We start from the raw sequence: 25136 nt of genomic DNA on the forward strand, positions 1-25136 counted from the left end.
ATATATCAAATTTTCATACATAATTGTATCTATTCCTGACTCCATTATTCTACTGGTTATTTTTACCTCTCTGTTACAATACCTTATTTTACTAAACATGCTTCATAATATGTTTCAGTATCTGCTATGGTAGTTCCCTCTTTTTTTCTTTTTTATACTTCTTTGGTTATTCTTGGTACATACAAATTTTAGAATACACTCGTCATATTACATGGAAAACCCATTGGGATTTCAAACAACTGCATTTTTTAAACTTTGTAGATGAATTTAATCTCTTCAAAAGTTTTTTTAGATCCCATTAAATCTATTGTACTGTAACACAAGAAAAGTTCAGTAGTGTAGCAAATACTGAAACTAGTTTAGAGGGGAGGTCTAAATATAAGGTAATGACGGACATGGGCAAATTTATGAAAACATAATGTAAGTTTAAAGTTAAAGTACTGTTTTTTACATATTAATATATTTAACATATATTTGTGTATATGTAATTGTATGTACATGTTCATAGATATAACTAAAAAAAATATATATATAGATCAGTTGGCATGCATAAATTGAGCATTCTATGCTTTCTGCCCATTCACATTTAATTTTCTATTAATTTCTGTTCATATAGTTTTCCCCAAAATTTTTTTTGAATTTGTTATTTTTTATATATGTATAGAAGCATTTTTAATCTCTTCTATCTCATTTTCTCTCCTGTTGGTTACAGTTTTTTTTTTCTGCTTGTACTAATTTTTAACTTATTCATAGTATTCTTTCATAGGGAAATTTGTATGTAAAATCAATCCATTATCTGACAAATTTTGAATTGTTTAACAAAATTTTCCTCATATCAAGATTATTAAAATGTTTTCTTATTTTCAATACTTCTTTTTTTATACTTTGGCTTTTTTACATCTGAAGTTTACCATTTTATGGCATGAGGCACATACTTTACCTCTTCTAAATGATTGTTTAAATTACCCTAATATCATTCATTGACTTGTCTAACTCCTTTTGATTTGTAATGTAAATTTTATAATAAACTAAATTCTCATTCATATAGGTAATGAAATGATTACTTATTTCAGTCCTTTTTCATATTTGGATAAGATTCTTAAACTTCATCTTTCTTTTTTTAATATTTTGGAGAAATATATATATGTGTATATATATATCTTGAATTTTTTATTATATTCACTTTTGTGCATCCCAGCATTTCTGTTATATCTTTAGTAAATTATCTTGTTTTTTATGTTCTTAATTATTCCTCAAATATTTGTATACTCTTTTTTATTTTTTGTATTTATAAATGATGGACCAGACTGATTACTGGTTGTAAGCATAAGTTTTTACTGGCTTTGTTGTTGTTATTGTTGTTGTTGCTGTTATTTGTTTTTTTAGCAGCTTTCAGAGCCTCCTTACATCAAAGACTTTTATCCAGTATATAAAAATTTATACTGGAGTTCTTTGTAAAAAGGAAGTAATATGTTTAGGCAGCTTTTTAATTTAAATAAGCGTACATTTGAGTTTGTTGTAACTCCTTAAAATATTTTCATGCATTGATGCACCAGCTTTTTTTTTTTTTTTTTTACACACTAGTTTCTTTCTATGTGAGATTCTGCTAGTTAGGTAGGCTCTGTTTTGTTTCTCTCTAGAACCACAACTTCCATTCTTAGCCTTTCTGTCTTAGATGGATCTTCAGTGTGGCCAGAGAGGTCTTCTCATGGCGTGACAAGAAGGCATCTACTTGATATGCTTGCTAGTTATAAGGGTGCATTCACCTTATGAAAATTCCCCAGGCTGTCCATTTATGAGATGTGGACCTTACTTTAGGTATCTTATACTTTACTAAAAATATTTTTTTTTGCAAAAAAAAAAAAAACCCAAAAATACAAAAAAAAAAAAAAAAAAAAACCAAACTTCTCAGCCATGTATTCTAGATTTTGAGAATGGAAAGCAATGACTTGTCTGCTTCACCACAGGCAGGCTTTCAGTTTTTTACTTTATCACCTACTTATTATTACATACATTCATGTGCTCCACAGAGAAACCTTTTACCTCTCCTGAAATGGTTTTCATTTTTTCTTCTGAGTTATATTTTTCTTTGCTTTATTTTCACTGATAATCCATCTGACTTCTTTCTATTTCTGGAATTGTATAATATATGTTACAATGATTTTATTGACATATATTTTTCTCAGAAATATTTGTATGACATGGGAATTGAAAAGAAGTAATGTGTCCCAACCTAACATCTGGAATTAGAGATTATCTAAGAAACCCATAAAATTATAACTGTGTATTCCTTGTGTTTTTGGTATTTTGTGTCACTAATGGCCCAGGATACTCTGAGACTATATCTGTAGATCATGACTCCTACCATAGAGTTTATAGTCTAAAATAAAAGAGGGACACTATGGGAAACCAAATATTTGTGATCTTACCCAAGAGTGTTTTCCATTCTTTGGTTATGTATTAAAATTTAATGGATATAAAGTGCCTCTGATTATATGGAAAGTCTTTTGGGAATAAGTGGCATTGAACAGGCTTTTGATGAAGGAATGAGATTTGAAAACGCAGATGAAGGTAGGAACAATTAGGTGGGGATAATAATGAAAGGACTAGGTAGTAGAAATGTATATATCTGTTTTAGAAATAATAGAACATCGTTTGACAAAAGTGTAATGGGGTATGTGAAGTAGTACTTAGAGTTCTATCAGTGATTTCAAATATAAGCTAAGTCTACTATTATTTTTTGAGATATTTAAAGTTTGATTCTTACTGAGATCTTTTATTTTGACAGTTTGAAACTTCTTTTGAAGAATGGTAAGCACCTTTCATTCTTTTAAAATTGTTTTTATGTTTACATTTTAATGACTAAGGTGCTGTATGTGAGTTTTATTGCAAAATAAGCAGGAAATTAAAAGCAGAATTTTTCATATTTGATATTAAAATGTATTTTTTGAAAATATAAGAACTATGATATTACTGTAAATGGTAAAATAGGGATCTCTGGGACTCTGTCCCACCACAAGAAAAGGTTGGCAAACATTGGTTAGAATTGTAGAAATCTGAATTTAGTAAAACACAACAACTAGGGGAAAAGTTAATGAAGAGTCTGTTGCATTGTATTAGGAGAGCACTGTGGTACTATAAATCGCACACTTGCCATCCTCTAGCCCCCAGATCAGTGCTGGCCGTGAAGAGAGCAGTGTGTATTTGTGGTGCAGATTGCTAGTGCCAGAAAAAACAATATGGACCCTTATTCTCAGAGAATTGTGTTTCAGTGTTTTGACCTGTCTGATGGGTTTTCAAAGAACCAGCACAAAGGCTTGTCTTTGTTTTGCCTGACTTTGAGCAATCACTCAGCTGGAACCACTTAGAGGCAGTGTTTACTGAAAGCCTTTAAAGGCATGGTCTTGCCACCACGTCTGCAGCTGTGAATTAACATTTGAGATAAACATTAGACAGATCAAAATGCCTGGAAAAGAAGAGATACATAGGGGAAAAAAGGGCTTTCAAAGCTCTTATATATCCTGGAGAATCAAGAAGGGCATGCATATGACTAAGCTAGGCACATATTCAGGGAAGACCCAAGAAAACCCTGATCTTTTATTTCTGGCTGACCTTAGGGTCTGTGTGGGCAACAATTGAAAGTAGAAGCAGAGTTGTAAACAGTTTGGGTAAGCATTGAAGGAATACTTCAACACAGAGTTAGTCTGCTAAAACTAGAAGAGTGGTTTTTTTTTTCCTTTTCCTTTTCCCTTTTCCTTCCTTTCCTTCCCCTTCTTTCTTTCTTTCTTTTTTTTTTTTTAATTTTGACTCCAGGTATTTAAGATACCTGAACAAAACATGAGTTTACCAGTAAGCTAATGAAACACTTATTTTAGTGGCCACACATGACAAAGAATACAGGCATTACAAAATGTATTTGGAACTACTAAACAAAGAAACAACAACCCACAATAAGTAGCAACAACAGACCCAACAGAGGGAAAGTTATCTTATTTCCATTTCACATTAAACTATTTAAAATGTCCAGTTTTCTACAAAAATTATGAAACAGGCAAAGAAAAAAAAAGTCTGTCTCACTAACAAGGGGAAAAAAAGAAAAAGAAAAATTAAAAAAATGGCCCTAAGAAAGCTTAAATGTTGAACTTATTAGACAATAATTAATTAATAGTCTCAAAGAGGTAAAGGAAACTATGGACAGTTAAAACCAGGAGACTAATGTCTCAACAAATTAGGATGATCAATAAAGAAATAGATGTTATAAAAATGAACCAAGTAGGGATCCCTGGGTGGCGCAGCGGTTTAGGGCCTGCCTTTGGCCCAGGGCGCGATCCTGGAGACCCGGGATTGAATCCCACGTCGGGCTCCCGGTGCATGGAGCCTGCTTCTCCATCTGCCTGTGTCTCTGCCTCTCTCTCTCTCTCTCTGTCTCTCTGTGACTATCGTAAATAAAAATCTAAAAAAAAAAAAAAAAAAATGAACCAAGTAGATATTCTGGAGCTGAAAAGTATAATAACTATATGAAAAATTAATTAGAGATGTTCATCAATAGATTTCAACAGGCAGAGGAAAGAATCAGTGAACTTGAAAATAGGTCAATTGAGATTATTCAGGCTGAGGAGCAGAAAGACAAAAGAATGAAGTAAAATGAACTAATAGATCTGAGGGATACCATCACAAAAACAAATATATGCATAGTGGGAGTTCAAGTATAATGGGGAAGAGAAAAGGGGAAGAAGGAATATTTGAAGAAACATTGGCTGGCTAAAACTCCCCAAATTTCATAAAAGACATGAATTTATACTTTTACTAAACTCAGTGAACTCTAAGCAGGATAAACTCAGAGATCCACGTGTTATGGTCAAATCATTGAAAGCCTGGGACAAAGAATATCTTGAAAGCAGTGAGGGGGCAGCTTGGGTGGTCCAGTGGTTTAGTGCCGCCGTCAGCCCAGGGCGTGATCCTGGAGACCCGGGATCAAGTCCCACGTCGGGTTCCCTGCATGGAGCCTGCTTCTTCCTCTGCCTGTGTCTCTGCCTTTCTCTCCCTCTGTGTCTCTCATGAATAAATAAATAAAATATTAAAAAAAAAAAAGCAGTGAGAGAAGTGACTCATCATGAGTAAGGGATCCTCAATAAAAATAACAGCCAGGGGTCACCTGGGTGGCTCAGTTGGTTAAGTATCTGCCTTTGGCTCAGGTCATGGTCTCAGGGTCCTGGAATCGAGTCCCACATTAGGCTCCCTGCTTAATAGGGAGTCAGCTCCTTCCTCTTCCTCTGCCCCTCCCCCTGCTCATGCTCTTTCTCTCTCAAATAAATATGTAAGATACTTCAAAAAATAATAGTTTATCATCAGAAATTATGGAGGTCAAGGATACCTCGATGGCTCAGTTGGTTAAGAATCTGCCTCCACCTCAGGTCCTGGAATTGAGCCCTGAATTGGGCTTTCTGCTCAAGAGAGTCTACTTCCTCTCCCTCTGTACTCTCTCTCTCTCTCTCTCAAGTAGATAAATAAAATCTTAAAAAATAAAAGGAATTATGGAGGCAAACATCCAGTGGAATGACACATTTAAAGTCCTGGGAGAGGGATCCCTGGGTGGTGCAGCGGTTTAGTGCCTGCCTTTGGCCCAGGGCGCGATCCTGGAGACCCGGGATCGAATCCCACATCAGGCTCCCGGTGCATGGAGCCTGCTTCTCCCTCTGCCTGTGTCTCTGCCTCTTTCCTTCTCTGTGACTATCATACATAAAAAAATAAAAATTAAAAAAAATAGAATTTAAAAAAAAATAAAGTCCCGGGAGAAAAAACAAAACAAAACACCTCAAACAGGAATTCTGAATCTGGGAAAAATATCCTTTAAAAAAAAGGAGAAATTAAGATATTTCCAGATAAACAAAAATTGAGGGGATCTATCTCTAGCAGACTGTTCTATCAGAAATCCTAAAGGTAGTCTTTTAGGCAGAAATGAAAGGACACTAGACAGTAACTTGAAGCCATATGAAGAAATAAACAGTAAAGTAGCTTCAAAAATAGAAAATTCAGTGTGGTTGCATTTTTATTTTGCATCTCTTTTATTTTTCTATATAATTTTTAAATGGATAAAATTATAAATCTATATTAATGGGCACACAATGCATACATATATAATTTGTAAAAATGACAACATAAAGGGAGGGAGCAGAGGTGTAATGGAACAGAGTTTTTTTTTTGTAATACTACTGAAACTACGCTGATTTTAATTCAAACTTAATTTTTATGAAGTTAAGATGATAATTATAGTCTCTAGTGAACCACTAAGAAAAATTCTATAAAACAAAAACATCAACATAAATCCAATAAGGAAACTAAATACATTAGAAAAAAATCAATTAACCACAAAAGAAGGCAATTATGGAGAAATTAAAGAATGAAAAATATTTAAGAATTGTAGAAAACAAATAGCAAATGACAGAAATAAGTCCTTTCTTAATAGTAATTGCTTTTCATGAAAATTGATTAAATTTTACCATTAAAAGAGAGTGATAGAATGGATAAAAATACATGCTTCAATTATATGCTGCCTATAAGAGACTCACTTGAGATCCAGAGACACAGTATGTTGGAAGTAAAACAAAAAAGGAACACTTTTCAATTCATTCTATGAGGCCAGCATTATCTTCATACTAGAACCAGATAAAGACATGACAAAAAGAAATGTAGACCAATGGCTTTATGAATATAGATGCAAAAATCTTTAATGAAGTACTAACAACCTGAACCCAGTAACATATTAATAGAATTATATATCATGACCAAGTGAGATTTCTCCTAGGTGTGTAAGGGTAGTTCAAAATACAAAAAAATAATGTATAATATAGCCACAGTAATAAAATGAAGGGGGGGAAATCCATGTGAACATCTCAAAAAAACAGATTGGAAAGCTGATAAGGGACATTTATGAAAAACCTTCAACTCAAATTATACTTAATGGCGAAGACCAAAAGTTTTCAACCTAAGATCAGGAACAACACAAAGTTGCTTACTCTTCTCACTTTTATTCAACATTGGAAACCTCATACATTGCTAGTGGGAATGTAAAATAGTTTAGCCACTTTGAAAAAAGTTTGGTGGTTCCTCAAAAAGTTAATCCTAGAATTACCATATGACAAAGCAATTCCACTCTGAAGTATGTACAGAAAAGATTTCAAAATAGGTGTTCGGACGAATCTTATATACAAATGTTCATATCATCAGGATTCATGGTAGCCAAAAGGTAGAAATAACCTTAAATTTTTCAGCTATCCAATGGAATATTATTCAACCATAAAAGTAATTTTGATACATGCTACAACATGGATAAACTTCTAAACCAGCATGCTAATTTAAAGAAACCAGATACAAAAAGTTACCTATTGTATGAGAAATTTATATGAAATATCTGTAACAGGTAAATTCATAGAGATGGGAGGCTAGTACTCACTTCTGCAGCACATATACTAAAATTAGAATGATACAGAGAAGATTAGCATGGCCCCTTTGCAAAGATGACATGCAAATTCATGAAGTGTTCCATATTTGAAATAAAATAAATGAGGCTATTCTTCTTAAGTGATAAAAATGTTTTGGTGCTAGATGAGGATGATGATTGCACAATATTGAGTGTAGTAAATGCCACTGAAGTTTACACTTCCAAATGGTTAATTTTATGTTATGTGACTTTTGCCGCAATCAAAATATATGTAAGAATTAAAACAATTTTGCTGGCCCAAAAATGAACACAAATTTAGAATAAAAGACACAAAAATAGATTCAATTATGTGTAATAATTTAATATATCGTATAATTGGTGTTACAAGCCAGTAGGGAGAACATTATTTGCTGGGACAATTATTTTTCTATCTTTACTTTTATTATTATTTTTTATTATTTTAAGAGATAGAATTTAGTGATTCATCAGTTGCATATAACACCCAGTGCTCATTGCATCAAGTGGCCTCCTTAATTCCCATCACCCAATTATACCTTTACACACTCCCCCTCTAAAAACCCACATGCTTGTATGTATGTATGTATGCATGTATTTATTTATTTATTTATTTTACTTTTTTGTGGTGTGAATGTTTTATTTTTAATGAAAATTTTTAGTATAGTTTGCACGTATTGTTACATCAGTTTCGGGTGTGTAGCATACTGATGACTCAACATTTTTTAAAAATTTTCAAATGAAAAAATACACTAGATTATTTAACAAAAATATTTAAAAATGAAATTAAAATAAGGAGGAAAATATAATGAATATTTCCATGACCACATAATAAACAGGCTTTCTTAAATAAATTGTGGAGCTACAATGAGACAAATAATATGCAACCATCAGAAATATTAAACTGTAGTCAAATATACGGGAAACAACGTCATGTACTAAAGCAGCATACAATATTTTATGACTGTAGTTTTATAAAAATTGAAATATCATAAGAATGTTATATCTAAAATAAATGAATTATTGATTATATTAATGTTTTTGGTCTCTTTAAAATTCCTTTAATTTGTAATACTTTAATAAGAAAAAATAATAAGTTAATAAAAATAACACTCTCTGCTTTGTTGTTGATACTATTGTTCCTGTAACTTTTATCAGAGGAAAATACTTCTTTTTAAATATAATGAAAGGTTTACCAAAAATATTATTTATAAAAATTTTTTTTGAAGATATTCATTTGAGAGAGCATGTAATGCAAGGAGTGTGCATGAGCTGTGGGGAAAGGGAGAGGGAGAGCAGGGAGCCTGATGCAGGGCTGGATCCCAGGACCCTGAGATTAAGACCTGGTCCTAAGGCAGACATTTAACCAACTGTGAAAGATTCAGGTGCCCTAGAAAAATTCTTTAGAAAAGAAAGAACATTTTAATTTAGATATTTGCTAAAACCTTATTAATTTCAAATCTGAAGAATCATTTTTGGTCCTTGTAATTTATATGGGACCCCAGAAACTGGTAAACTGAAGTTAGAGAAATAGCTCTTAAATTATTTACAATATTAACCCCCTTTTCCAATTCTTTTTTTTTAATATTTTATTTATTCATGAGAGACACAGACACACAGAGAGAGACAGAGACACAGGAAGAGGGAGAAGCAGGCTCCATGCAGGGAGCCCGACATGGGACTCGATCCCGGGACCCCAGGATCACACCCTGGGCTGATGGTGGCGCTAAACTGCTGAGCCACACAGGCTGTCCATTTTTTTTTTTAACTGCTTTAATATCCCCTACAATATTTTCGGGGCATTCATGTCATAAATTTCTATAAATTTACCATAAGGTATAAAGTCCATTATGATCAGGGAAATACAAATCAAAACCACAATGAGATACCACCTCACAGCAGTGAGAATGGTGATAATTAACAAGACAGGAAACAACAAATGTTGGAGAGGATGTGGAGAAAGGGGAACCCTCTTGCACTGTTGGTGGGAATGTGAACTGGTGCAGCCACTCTGGAAAACTGTGTGGAGGTTCCTCAAAGAGTTAAGAATAGATCTGCCCTACGACCCAGCAACTGCACTGCTGGGGATTTACCCCAAAGATACAGATGCAATGAAACGCCGGGACACCTGCACCCCGATGTTTCTAGCAGCCATGTCCACAATAGCCAAACTGTGGAAGGAGCCTCGGTGTCCATGGAAAGATGAATGGATAAAGAAGATGTGATCTATGTATACAATGGAATCTTACTCATCCATTAGAAACAACAAATACCCACCATTTGCTTCGACGTGGATGGAACTGGAGGGTATTATGCTGAGTGAAATAAGTCAGTCGGAGAAGGACAAACATTATATGGTCTCATTCATTTGGGGAATATAAAAAATAGTGAAAGGGAATAAAGGGGAAAGGAGTGAAAATATCAGTGAGGGAGACAGAACATGAGAGACTCCTAACTCTGGGAAATGAACAAGGGGAACTGGAAAGGGAGGTGGGCAGGAGGATGGGGTGACTGGCTGATGGGCACTGAGGGGGGCACCTGACGGGATGAGTGCTGGGTGTTATGCTATATGTTGGCAAATTGAACTCCAATAAAAAAATAAATAAAAAGGCCCATTATGTATTAGAATTTTGCTCTATTACTCTTATATGGTAGCATTAGCATGTATGGTAAGTTTCACTACAAACATTTCAAGTTTAATGTTAAAGAAGCACCTAAATTTTTTTTTACTAACTTTAAACTTTAAGTCCAGCAGTTATTTATTAATTGATTATTTTTTTCCCTTTACACAGGAGCAGAACTGCTACACAAGACCAGAAGCAAGATTGGAGTGTTGCTACACCAGTGAAAGAGGTTAAACCAGAAGAGAGAGGTAAAGTTGTTCCTTATACTTAAATAAGTGAAATTATATTTTAAAGCTCATTGACTTTCATTTAACACATTTTTAATTTTCACAATACTCATTTTAAGAGTTTTATAATTCTTGTGAGTATCTAATAGAGGAAAGTCTTCTATATCATTTATCAACAAAATTCAGTGAATACGTATTATACCATATACTGATCTAGGTCCTGAGGATGTAGTGATCCCTGACCACCTCTCAAGAAGCTAAACATAATTCAGTGCTATCTAGTAGAATGTACTGAGATAATCAAAGTGTTCTCTATTTCCACTATCCAGTAGAGTAGCTATCAGCCACATACAGTAGCTGCTTGAAATGTAGCTAAGAGGACTTACAATTTAATTTTTCAATTTAATTTTAACATGTTAAATGTAAATAGTCACATAAGATTCATGGCTGCCATATTGGACATTAAGGCTCTACTGTATGTATATTTATTAATATATATTATAATATTTATATGTATAAGTTAAGAGTAATATCTTGTCACAATTTATAAAATGTCCAATATGTATATTATAATAAACTTTGTATTAAAATTACTTCAACATATTTGAATGTATTCTTAATATTATATTAAACACATCTTCCTTCCCTCACCGCAAAATTTTGTTAAACATCTTCCATGAGAAATAACTAATGAATTCAGGACTATTAAAAGTACTAAAATTTTGTTTTTCAAAGCTGTATCTTACAGTGAGGCTCTGTTTTTAGTGTTTACTTTTCACTATATGTATCTACACTGAAGAAAAATCCTCATTCATTACTTAATTTTTCACATGACAAATGCTAGGAGAAGATTAATATGTTAATGGCTACAATAACAGTTAAATTAACTACAATTATGTTTATTGTAAACTCATATATTTGGTTCCAAAGTACAAGACAGTATCCGGTTGAGGAAGATTTATTGTAATTAAGTGTTTGTACTAAAAAAAATTGCAGGTGGTTACCTACCTACTCAGTATGAAACAGTAAGACTAATTGATATGGTATTCTAGAAAAAAATTGAGAGATTAAATACAACGAACTGGAGGCATCTTAGGTCATAAACACAGCATTTATTTTAGAATGCTCTCATAGAAACACTACAAAAGATAACAAAAGATAACTCATACAAACATTATAGACATTTTTGGTAAGAATTATATCACATCAGAAGTGATTTAAGTGGCATTAACTTCATTAAACATTTCAGGCTGAAATCTTTTTATAGAAATTGAATAGATCATAAGTTGGTTGGGGAATACAGTGTTCACTGTGTATGTTACTATGAAAAAAACCAGACAATTAAGGGTATAGAGTGTCCGGGATGTGGTAGAACATGAAAAAAGAAGACAATAAACCAAATAAATAGAGACTAAATAAAGGGCCAGTCCATAAAGAGATAGTTTTTATGCATTACAAGAAGAATTCTTGTTTCCGTTTCTGAAGAATTCTTTTCAGGCAGCATGCTGAATTTCTGTGATAGACCTGCTAGGTTAGAAGTAGAAGCTATGTGACTGAGCTTGCACTTATAACCCATATATAATGTTATCTTCTAGCAGAAAATTATTGCTTTGTCCAAAGTAAAACAAAACAAAACAGAGGTCTATTAGTTGTCTTTTTTCTTGAACCAGTTTTACTGTTTCCCTTAGCCTTAGCGCTTTGAGGCTTTGCCTTTCTTGACACTTTGTGTTTGTTTATGCCTTCTTGTCATGTTACGTTTTGGCAAAAGTCACTGTTTACAAGTATAAATCTCACCAGAGTGGAACCCATATCCATCTTCCTTAGTGATCTATCTCTAGGGAGAGAGCATATTTCCCAGAACATAACAGACCTTCTGTGCATTTCTGGTACAAACAAATGAATGAATACCCATGTTAATCAATTCGTTAACATTAAACCATATCATTTCAGAGCTATGAACCAGGGATCACAAATATCTCTCATTACAGGAGTTAATTTGTGTTGTAACTAAATAAGTGGAGTTTGGAAATGATAAATTCCTAGCAGGGCTAACTAGGGATGTTATTACCTGATAAGGAATATAAAATGTCTTGTTTTCTAGGAACCATTTGAGGATTTTCGATATTTATCTCATGTAATCATTATGATTTGCTTTTGTCATAGAATGAGAGAAAACGCAAACATAATTTACAAATAAAGCTCTCTAATATAGTTTATGAAGAAAATATTTTTGAGATAAAATATACATGAAGATATTGCTTGAAATTTCTCTATTCTAATTATTTTACAAAATGTTGACTTCAAAATCTGTCTTCAAAGATTATAATTAATGTTATGATTGTATTATAATAAAACTGTCTTTGAAAGGCTGATTCATTTTTCTAAAATTCTCTCATTAAACATACAATTATTAAAAAGAATAATAATACAGTTAGTACATATGTTCCCACCACCTACTTTATAGGCTGAGTCACTAAAAAAATGTGATACATATTTCTACTTTAAGATGAAAAGTGTCCAGAATTAAAGCAGGAAATGGAAACATTGCTATCAGAGGCCATTCATCTCATTAAAAGTCTAGAAACTGACCGTGCAGAAGCTGAAGAAGCTTTAAAGCAACAAAAATCAAGAAAGAAAAATATTCACATGAAAATTGACTCTTGGTCAATCTGGAGACTTGAAGAAATCCCACTAGCTGTGCAAAAAGGTAATAGTAAAATTTTTTTCTTATTGCCAGTTACTTTGAGGGCAGGAATAATCAATTGAAGCTCTGAAAAAGTCAACTCTGCCCATATTGTATTGCATCCAAACGAGTGCATTTTGAAAGATGTTATTAATGCTAGCACTGAATTCATATATATAGCTGGGACTGCACTTAGCAAACCTGGATCTTCTGTAGTTTGGTTTTTGTTGGTAATTCCATTGCATTCATGGTGCCCAAGGGACATTCAGATTTTTCACACATATTTCCAATGATGACTACATTATTGCAGTAGTTGAAATTTAGAAATTTAATTGATTTCTAGTTGGTATCATTGACCATATCTTTAAATCTGGGAAAAATAAAAGACTTAAAGTGATATTTTAGCAACATACATCTGCTTTAGAGAATTCAGTAGTAGGTTTTATTCGGAACTTCCAGCAGACAATAAAATTGGAGATGTTCCCAAGAATCATGTAGGTAACAAATGTTTAAAAAGGAAACACTGTTTTTTTGACTACAGAATAAGGGACCTATCGTAAAGTATTAAACAGTCTAAAGGTATTAGATTTTTCATTCTCCAACCACTGCCTATTAAGCATGCCTGACTACTTGATTCACCTGAGGTTGAAACTCTTTTATAAATAAATTTTATATCAGTTAAAAATTTAGGATTCATATGCTTTATAAGTGGGTTATATTAAGGTGCTCATAAACCTGTCATTTAAACTAAGACACTTTTGAGAGGAAAAAGGAGGCTATTAATTATTACTCTGAAACATTAAAGAATGTATCAAACTGAACAGCCACATTTACTTTAGTTTACGTCTTTAAAACTATAGTTTCCAAAGTAAGGTGTATACATTTTAAGGAGTTGCAAGAAAAGACTAGAACTTTTATTTATATTTTAAATTTTATTCTTTTTTTTTTCTTTCTTGATTATTTGGGTTTAATTTTGCTTTCACTGCACCTGATGAAATACAGTTATCCAGCAGTTCCTTGATTATGTTATTTTAATACAATAAATTAAATGAATGCAATAAATTTAATGACTGTTTACTCCTTTTAAAGTAATACTGAGCTCACAGATTGAACTCACTACCTCCTGGAGTAGAACTCAAGAAGCAGTAAATTGCCCAGAGCCTAGACTGGATGAATTTTATTCAGCCTTGTCTGTGCTCTTTTTTGCCCTTTACTAAAGAGTTAATTCTATAAATTATGCAAAAAGTGCTCAAAACTCAAGTAAGAGTAGACCTTTTTCTACCCACACATTAAAGTATGCATTTTACAAAACATTTCATGTCTGTAACTATTTATTAAAATAAATAATTCAGGCTTGGAGTGAGTGTTTTGGTTCACAAAGTTTTTGAATAGAATTTATGCTGTTTATACTGTACTAATACCATAGCATAGGTATGTAATTTATAAATTCATACTTACATACAAATTAGTGTTTTAGAGGCAGCCAGAGGTACAAAAGGATCAGGATAGGCATCCTGAGAAATTCTGGAACCCAGATTTTGAGCAGATTCACATTCACATCTACATCACAAGGAGTTATCTGCAATTTTTTTTAAAAGATTTATTTATTTAGAGAGTGAGAGCACAGAAGGGGCAGAGGCAGAGGAAAAGAGAATCTTAGGTGGACTCCTTGCTAAATGGCAAAGCTTGAGCTCAACAATCCTGAGACCACGATCTGAGCCAGAACCAAAAGTCAGATACTTAAGAGACTGTGCCACCCAGATGCCCCTACAATTTTTAAAAATATTTGGGAAGCCCTTGTCAGTAGTAGAAGAGTCGGTGGTAGCTGGTTTTAATTAACATATTACTGATAAATTTCTACATAACTTCATATGGCCTTTATAAGAGTAGATGCTGTTGTTTGTGGTTTATATGAAGTTCTACTTAAGGAATTATCAAAATAAAATCAAATTGAGATACATACATACACATTCTACAAGCCTTATAAATGCATTTTCAATGATGGAATACATTCTTGCCATTGTTGATAATTTATTACTTGGCTATCTTTTACTTAAAGATCTCCTTAAAGATCTTTAAAAAACTATTGAAGATCTACTTAAAAAACTGAATTATGTTCATCTATTTTATTTAAATAGCTAAAACATGCAATGAAATTTAAATTCATTATTTACTATATAGTTTTTAGATGCCTTCTGTTTGTAAAATATTCCTGAAAAGTAATGTACTTTCAGGAATATATTGCCTTTATATTGATATATCTAAGATATAATTTCTAAATTTTATACTTTTTTTTACAGATTACAGAATTATATATTCTTATAGATTTCAGATTCTCAAAGTCTCTAGCTTTGTGACAGGAAAAACTTTCAATTTCCTTAATCTTTATATTAAGTATGATGTTTATAGAATTTTTGATAATTTTTACAAAAAAAACCCTTATAACTTATTAAAATATTGAGGAAATTCAATTTTGTCTAGATATCTGTGGTTACTCCTCCCTATCCTTTCATCGCCCTAACCAGCCCACTAACACTTGTATCTTTTGTTTCGTGGTTCACGAAGCTGATTCATAATGGACTACATCAAAGATATCTTTTTTACTTTTTTTCCTGCTGGTTCAACCAATGGGCAAGAGACCATGGGAGATAATAGAGAAGGGAGAGGATGGGGTTTTATACATCTGACTACCTTCCTTTCTGCTTGGTCACATCCTCCTCCTCCACAGAATGATAGGCACTGGTACCCAATATGCAGCCAATAATCTAGCAAATGTCTTTTTATTTTCCTATCCAAAAAGATCATCAGAAATAAGTTTTTCATCAGAAATTGGGTGTTGTGTGAACTTAAAATTTAAAATTCAATATGCAAAGCTGTGTTTCCTTACAAAATAAAAAAGTATGTATATTTATCATACTCAAGCAGTGTCTGAAGGCACAAAGAAACTAACGACTCAGATTTCCCTGGTACTCTCATTGTACCTGCTTCTTTCTTTAATTTGATTTATTTATTTATTTATTTATTTATTTATTTATTTATTTATTTATTTATTTATTTTATTATTTTTTTTACCTGCTTCTTTAGATTCTCTGTCTTTCCCTTAACCTACATTTAGAGCTCTATGGGTACTTCCCTATGACTGATTACCTAAGGAAAGAAAAAGAATATCACAGACCAGTTTATGTATGGATTGAATGGTATGTTGACATAATTTGGGCAGCTGTTTATTACAATCTCAATTTGCAAAGGCTAAATACAGATTACCTTGTAGGAGAAATGTCCTGTGATACAAAGGGGAAGTAGCAAAAAAAATGGAATAATGGGAGTTGGAAAGAACATGAATGTGAAGACTGGTGAAAGGAGGTCTGGTAGAGTATTCTGGGAATAGACCATTCAGAAAGAATGGAGTATGAAGATAATTGTGTCCCATAGAGAGGCTCACAAGAGCGTTTCTACTGTGGAAGAAGATCTCAGTAATAGCATAATGTTAAATATCCTAATTTTGTTCTGCATTGTTTAGTCATATGAATTAATGTTATTACTACAATAATGCTTCATAACAAATCACCTTGGGACTCAGTGGCTTACAACAATAAGCATTTTTAAATATAAGCTACCCTATTTGTAATGATTTTCAGTTGATATTTTTGTGTTTTGATACATAATTTTATCAACAGAGAATAGTACTTATTTTTTCCATTTCCTTTCTGACATTTATAATTCCTACCGCATCATTTTACTTCTAGATGACTTTAGAAGGCCTCTACTCTTGCAGTTTTTCCTCATTTTGTAATTTATAGAGTGGTTATACATAACCCAGTATATACATGGGTTGTAATGGGCAGGGTTTGTACTAAAACAATTATTAGTTTATAGAATGTATATTTTAATCCCTTTGCTAATAAATGAAGAAAGCAATATATTTTATAATGCAATATTAAAATAACATTAAATTTAGTAAGCTTCACAGATAAGTAATTTCTGAATCTAAAGTATTTCATATTATTTCTATTTCAAATAAATAGATAATTTATTTCTATTTCAGAACACGAGGCTTATTTGAGAGATATTATAGAATTACGATGGCATCTTGAAGATAAAGCTTATCAACTAAAACATTTTGAGGAACAAAAGACAAAATTAGAAGAAGCTAATGCAAAACTTCAAGCAGACATAGACTACATGAATAAACATGGTCCTCTAATTAACTCAAAGCACAACAAAGAACTTGAAACTCTCAAAGAATTTTATACAAAAAAATTTGAGGTAAATGGATAAATGAATGGATATGCATTTTATAGATTGTTATCTAGTTTAAAAAATAATACAGCTATGAGAAATTAACATCTTTAAATGTTTCATTTTCATTGAAAATGGACCTTCTATTTATTTCCTAAAGGAACTATTAAACTACACATAATACAGTCAATTGATAATCATTTAAATTTTGTCATCATCCCTTTTATACTTAGGAGTATTAGTAATATTTAGTCAACGTTTTAGAGATTTAAAACAACATGGTAATTTTTGAAGTTGTAAATCGAACTGGGGAAAATGCAAGTAGAATATATTAGTCACTTTCATGATAATAAAGTGTAAAATCGGGATCCCTGGGTGGCGTAGCGGTTTAGCGCCTGCCTTTGGCCCAGGGCGCGATCCTGGAGACCCGGGATCGAATCCCACGTCGGGCTCCCGGTGCATGGAGCCTGCTTCTCCCTCCGTCTATGTCTCTGCCTCTCTCTCTCTCTCTCTCTCTCTGTGACTATCATAAATAAATAAAAATAAAAAAAAATAAAGTCCCTTGCTATTAAAAAAAATAAAGTGTAAAATCTTTTTAATGGTTAATTAACGTTAACTCTCCTATTGTGGGATTGTACTATGGAAAAATTATTTATGCCTGCCACTAAGTGAGCAAATTTATTTCATATTCTTTTTTTTATTATTTTAAAGTAAATAGACTTGTTAAATGTGTCCTGTATTTTCAACTGTTCCATTTTCCTCCCTCGCTCTCCAAACACAACCTTATCATAAAAATCTGTTTGTGCATTTTGTATATTTTAATACATATATATGTGTATATATATTTAAGCACATGCATAATTTATTTTTTCTTCTTCAGATAGTATCAAACATTGTATAAGTTTCTGCTAGTTGTTTTTTAATCTGACATTGTTTTAGAGGTCAAGCTACTACTGTTCCTTTTATTCACTGTTTTGGATTTGACACCAAAAGCAAAGATAACGAAAGCAAAAATAAATAAGTATGGATACATCAACCTAAAAAGCTTCTGCATGACAAGAGGCGCTGTTAACAAAATGCAAAGACAAAATACTGAATGGAAGAAAATTTGCAAATCATGTATCTGGTACGGGGTTATATCTGAAATCAAGAACTTCATATAACTCAACACCAAAATAAGATAATATGATATAAAAAAGGCAGAAAATCTGAATAGATATTTTTCCAAAGAAAACATACAGATAACCAGCAAGTACATGAGAAGATTCTCAACACCACTAATCATCAGGAAAATACAAATCAAAACCACAGTAAGAGATCATCTAATACTTGTCAGAATGGCTAATAAATAAAACAAAAGCTAAAACTAGCTAAAATCAAAAAGACAAGAAATAACAGGTGTTGGCAAACTGTGGAGAAAAAGGAACCCTTCTACACTGTTGCTGGGAATGTAAATTGGTGCAACCACTGTGGAAAATAGTATGGAAGTTTCTCAGAAAATTAAAAATGGAACTGTTCTATGACTCAGCAATTCCACTTCTGGGTATTTATTAGAAGAAAAAACACAAACTTGAAAAGATGTGTGTATCCCCATGCTCACTGCTGCATTAGTCAGCAGTACCCATTATTATATACTCTGTTATATACCCATTATTATATTATATACCCATTATTATTATAGTAGCCATTATTGGCTGCATATTGGGTACCATATGCAGTACCAGTGCTAGTACCATAGCCAAGATACTGAAACAACCTAAGTGTCCATCAATGGATGAATGGATAAAGCTATGGTACACACACACACACACACACACACACACACACACACACAATGGTATATTACTCAGCCAAAAAGATGAAATCTTGCCATTTGCAACAACAGGCATGGACCTTGAGGGGATCATGTTAAGTGATAAGTCAGGCAGAGAAAAACACATACATGATCTCACTTATATGTGGAATCAAAAGAAAAACAAAACAAAAAACAATTTCAGGGATACAGAGAACAGATTGGTGGTTGCCAGATGCAAGAGTTAAAGGATGAATGAAAAAGGAGTCAAAAGATACAGATTTCTGGTTATATAACCAGAATGGTTATATAACCATTGGTTATATATACATTGGTTATGTAAACCATTGTTTACATAACCCCAAACAAACAACCCCCCCCAAAAAAAAACCCAAATAATATAAGATGGGCAGGGGACCTGAAAAGACATTTTTCCAAAGAAAACATACAGATGGCCAACATATATATGAAAAGATGTTTAACATCTCTAATCAGGGAAGTATAAATCAAAACCACAATGAGATATCACCTGACACCTGTCAGAATAGCTAGAATCAAAAAGACAAAAAGTAGCAAGTTTTGGCAAAGACATGGAGAAAAAGGAACCTTTATGCACTGCTGTGGGAATGTAAGTTGGTGCAGCCACTATGGAAAACAGTATGGAGGTTCCTTAAAAAATTAAAAATAAAAATACCATATGATCCAGTAATTTTACTACTGGGGATTTACCCAAATAAAACAAAAACACTAATTCGAAAAGATAAATGTACTCCAGTCTTATTGCAGCATTATTTACAACAGCCAAGTTATGGAAACAACCTCAATGTCCATCAATAGGTGAATGGATGAAGATGTGGTATACATATATACAGTAGAATATTAACCATAAAATTGAGATCTTGCCATTTGTGCCAACACGGATGGATCTCTAGAGGATATGCTAAGTGAAATAAATCAGAGAAAGACAAATACTGTATGATTTCACTTATATGTGGAATCTGAAAAACAAAACAAAACAAAAAGCCAGGAATAGACTGTAAATACAGAAAACAAACTGTAGTTGCCAGAGGGGAGGGAGTGGAGGTATAGGCAAATGAATGGAGAGGAATGGGAGGTACAGGCTTCTAGTTATGGAATAAATAAGTCACTGGGAAAAAAGGTACAGCATAGTAGGGGCTCCTGGGTAGCACAGTCAGTTAAGTGTCTGACTCTTGGTTTTGGCTCAGGTGGTTATCTAAGGGTCATGAGATTGAGCCCTGTGTCAGGCTCCATGTTCAGTTCAGTCTGCTTGCTTCCTTTCCCTCTGTCCCTCCTCTGCCTCTCTCTCTCATAAATAAATACACCCCCCCATTTTTTTAAAGTACAACATAGGGAACATAGTCAATGAGATTGTAATAGCATTTTATGGTTACAGATGGTAGCCACACTTGTGGTGAGCACAGCATAATGTGTAGATTTGTTAATACACTATGTTGTACCCTTGAAATTAACATTGTGTGTCAACTGTATATCAGTGAAAATAAGAGAGAAGAAGGATACTATCAGAAAAGTTAAAAAAAAACCCTATAGAATGAAAGAAAATATTCCAGGTTATACATTTCAGAACAGTGTAGTACCTAGAATATATAAAGAATTTTTTAAATTCAGCAACTCCAGACAAATAACCTGATTAAAAATGGACAAAAGACTTGAGTAGATATATCTCTAAAAGATGTAGAAATGGGCAGGAAACATTTGAAAAGATAGATATTTAACATCATTAGTCATTGGGGAAATGCAAGCCAAAATCACAATGAGATACCCCTCACACCCATTAGGGTGGGATTAAAAATAAAACAAAATAACAAGTTTTGATGTCTATGTGGAGAAATTGGAACTGTGGTACTTTGCTGATGGGAATGTAAAATGGTTGCAGATGCTGTAGAAAAGACTGGCATTTCCTCAGAGTTTAACACAGAATACCATATGCTCTAGCAATTATATACTCTGAGGAATTGGAAACTGATATTCAAAAAAACAAAAATTGTACATAAATGTTCATAGCATTTAGCAGTGTTTATATTAGCTCAAGGTGGAAACAACCCATTGTCCGTCACCTGATTAATGACTAAACAAAATGTGATATATCTTACACCATAGAAAGAAATTTTTAAAAATGAAATACTGTTATGTGTCACAACATAAATAAACTTTGAAGGGTTTTGCTAAATAAAGAAGCCAAATACAAAAGATCACATCCTGAAAAAAAAAAAGATCACTGTATGAAATATCCAGAATAGATAAATCCATAAAACAAAACAGATTGATTGCTAGTGGCTGGGGGAAGTGTAATGTAGTATTTTGTTTATAGTACTTTATCATATAACTTTATTTTATTTTGCTGTCTTGACTCAGTTTTGAGATCCTGGCTAGAGACCTGCTGAATTAACCAATTGTTTAATGAACACAAGGTCTCTAGCCAGTGTGCTTGAGTGCATAGCTATTTGTAAATCAAGCTCCAACGCTCTATGTTGCCTCCAAATTCTGCAAGTAGCTCAGCCTCATAATACATAGAAACGCAAGAGTATTATCCACATCAACTGGAGTATCAGTGGGGGATATATATACCAGTGCCACACAGACCCAACCCAAGAGGTTGCCTTAGAGATGAATTTGTCTCATGTTATGTAGCCTAGTTCCCAACATGGAGACCACCACCCCAGCAATGCCTACAGGTTACTCGTAAAGGTGCTGACAAATTGGACATGAGATATTTGATATTAGGAATTCTGTTATGTTTCCTGACCTCTTGTTTGCTTTGCTCATCATCCTGGTATACTCCTTGCTCTCTACTAGAATGTATACCCCTACAGTGCTGTGCCTGAAGAATAATCTTGTAGAGGTTATTACTTCTGTGCTATTCTAAAAGTTAATGAACATTATTGCTTTACCTGAAGGCAATTGCTTTATTTCAGTTCACCAACTGGCCCTGGGGGAGAAGACTATTTGTTCCCTAGTGCCTTATATTCTCCTCCCTCCAACTTTCCAGCAGGACATCCAGACTATAACCACCCCATCTCCATAGGTTGACAGAAAATAGAGAAATGAAGAGGGAAGGATAATGTATATGATGTTTGATAATAAAAACAATAAAAATGTAATATTTTGGACCCATTCATTAAGATAATAAAGATTATCCTGAGAGGATTGCAGTTGATTTCATTTTTTTTTCATCTGTGTTTTCTGCTTTTTCTATAATAAAGTATTATTTCACCAATAAAAAGTAGCAATTCTTCTGTAGTTGAAAAGATAATTATTTTATTTTGCTCATGTTACCTGGGATATTGAACTTATTTTCTTCAATAACATTTATACATCCCTAGTATTGCTGATTTTTAGGCTAATGGAAACCTGAAACTTTACTGTGCTAAACAGACTAATATGGGAAGAAAATCAATGTAAAGAGCTTTATCTTTAAATCCAAAACTACTCTAAATTTAAGTTCTTTCTCTGATCTTTCTGTGGCCTGATTCTTTTAATTACCCATTAAGTGCATGTATTAACAAAAATATTTTTCATTACTAGTTAATGGAACTATACAAACAAGTTCATGGAGAACTTGAAGAAGCTTTAGGAAATGTTGAAAATGCCAAACTGAGTGCTGAAAAAATTAGACAAGACATGGAAAAAGACATTCATGGTCATGAAACAAGCATAGAAGCCTACAAGTAAGAATTTTTCACTAATGCTGCTTATAGCCTTTCGAAGAAAAATATTGATTAAAATGTAATTTATATTCTTAGGTAAAATTTCAGATAAAGAACCAACCTAAATCACCCATATTTATCACCAATATAATATACATATGTAACATACATATGTATAGATTCCTAAAATACTATTTTTCTGACATTTTATTTATAGATTTTTAATTTTAATTTTAAGTTAAATAATTTTTGTGTTGTTAACATACAGTGTTATATTATTTTCAGGTGTACAGTATAGTGATATAACAATTCTGTACGTTACTTTGTGCTCATCATGATAAATGTACTCTTTAATCTCCATCACCTATTTCACCCATCTCCTTCCCCATATCCCCTCTGGTAGCCATTAGTTTGTTCTCTGTAGGTAAGAGTCTGTTTCTTGATTTGTTCCTGTCTGTTTTTTTTCCCCTTCACTCACTTGTTTTGTTTCTTAAATTCCACATATGAGTGAAATCATATCGTATTTATCTTTCTCTAAGTGACTTATTTTGCTTAGCATGAAACTCTTTAGCTCCAGCCATGTTGTTGCAAATGGCAAGATTTCATTCTCTTTCATGGCTGAATAATATTCCATTGTGTATATATACCGTATCTTCTTTATCCATTCATCTATCAATGGGCTGCTTCCATAATTTGGCTATTGTGCATAATATTGTAATAAACATAGGGGTGCATGTATCTCTTTCAATTAGTGTTTTGTATTTTGGGGGTATCTAACCCAGTAGTACAATTACTGGATCATAGGATAGTTCAATTTTTAACTTTTTGAGGAAACTCCATACTATTTTTCACAGTGGCTGCACCAGTCTGCATTCCCACCAAGAGTATACAAGGGTTTCTTTTTCTCCATTTCCTCACCAACACTTGTTGTTTCTTGTATTTTTTATTTTAGCCATTCTGATAGGTGTGAGGTAATACCACATTGTAGTTTTGATTTTCATTTTCCTGATGATGAGTGATGTTGAACATCTTTTCATGTGTCTGTTGGCCATCTGTAGGTCTTCTTTAGAGAAATGTGTTTTTGTGTCTTCTGCCCATTTTTTAATTGGATTATTTGTTTTCTGGGTGTTGAGTTCTTCATATATTTTGCATACTAAACCTTTAGCAGATATGTCATTTGCAAACATCTTCTCCCTATAATGTTTTTATTGCTTCTTTCACTGTCCTTCACAGAGAAATTATTGCCTGCTTTTATGGAATTTTATGGTTTTAGGACTCACATTTAGGTCTTTAATCCCTGTTGAGTTTATTATTGTATATGGTATAAGAAAGTGGTCCGGTTTCATTGTTTAACATACAGCTATCCAGTTTTCCTACCACCATTTGTTGAAGAGACTTTTTTCTTTCCTATTGTATTTGCATTCCTCCTTCGCTGAACAGTAATTGACCATATAATTGCAGGTTTGTTTCTGGGTTTTCTACCCCATTTCATTGATGTATATGTGTCTATTTTTGTGCCAGTACCATACTGTTTTAATTGCTACAGCTTTGTCGTATAACTTAAAATGGAATTGTGATGTCTCCAGCTATGCTTTTCCTTTTCAAGACTGCTTTGGCTTTTTGGAGTCATGTTTTTTACAATGTTTAGAATTGCTTGTTCTAGTTCTGTGAGAAATGCTGTTTGTATTTTGATAGGGATTGCATTTAATGTGTAGATTGCTTTGGGTAGTACAGACATTTAACAATACTTGTTTCCATTCCATGAGGATGGAATGGCCATCCATTTCTTTGTGTCGTCTTCAGTTTCTTTCATCAGCTTCTTATAGTTTTCAGAGTACAGGTCTTTCACTTCTTTGGTTAAGTTTATTCTTATATTATTTTTGGTGCAGTTATCAATGGGATCATTTTAATTTCTCTTTTTTTCTGCTTTATTGTTACTGTGTGGAAATGTCTGTTAACTAACTAGAGTTTAAATAACTTGAAACAAGAAAAAAATAAATACAGCAGATTTCTGCATGTTGGTTTTGTATTTGACTTTACTGAATTCATTTATCAAAACTAGCAGTTTTTTGGTGGAGTCTTCAGGGTTTTCTATATATTGTATCATGTTATCTGCAATAGTGAAAGTGTTACTTCTTTTTTAAAAATTTAGATGACTTTTATTTCTTTTTGTTGTCTGGTTGCTGTGGCTTGGACTTATAGTACTGTATTGAATTAAAGTGATGAGAGCGGACATCTTTGCCTTGTTTCTGATGGTATGTGAAAAGCTCTGTTTTTCCCCAATGAGTGTGATGTTCTCTGTGGGTTTTTCACATAAAGACTTTATTATGTTAAAGTATGTTCCCTCTACACCTGATTTGTTGAGGGTTTTTATCATGAATGAGTGTAGTGCTTTGTAAAATGCTTTTTTTTTTTTTTTGCTTTTATTG

General features: G+C 32.9%; 1 protein-coding gene and 1 non-coding gene across 2 annotated transcripts in view; both read left to right on the forward strand.

Moving 5' to 3' along the window:
* Positions 1–25136, forward strand: part of CCDC178 (coiled-coil domain containing 178) — a 374243-nt gene that overhangs the window by 18900 nt on the left and 330207 nt on the right. The window contains exons 4-8 of the mRNA XM_055323597.1: positions 2789–2811; positions 10249–10328; positions 12814–13014; positions 17036–17256; positions 22586–22728. Of these exons, the coding sequence (XP_055179572.1) occupies positions 2789–2811; positions 10249–10328; positions 12814–13014; positions 17036–17256; positions 22586–22728 (668 nt within the window). The remainder of the gene's footprint in view (positions 1–2788; positions 2812–10248; positions 10329–12813; positions 13015–17035; positions 17257–22585; positions 22729–25136) is intronic.
* On the forward strand, positions 7446–7552 carry LOC129509179 (U6 spliceosomal RNA). The gene has a single exon (XR_008664293.1). It is a non-coding gene; the product is annotated as a U6 spliceosomal RNA (small nuclear RNA).

This window comes from Nyctereutes procyonoides, unplaced genomic scaffold (genome assembly GCF_905146905.1).
Source record: "Nyctereutes procyonoides isolate TBG_1078 unplaced genomic scaffold, NYPRO_anot_genome, whole genome shotgun sequence".
Taxonomy (NCBI): Eukaryota; Metazoa; Chordata; class Mammalia; order Carnivora; family Canidae; genus Nyctereutes; species Nyctereutes procyonoides.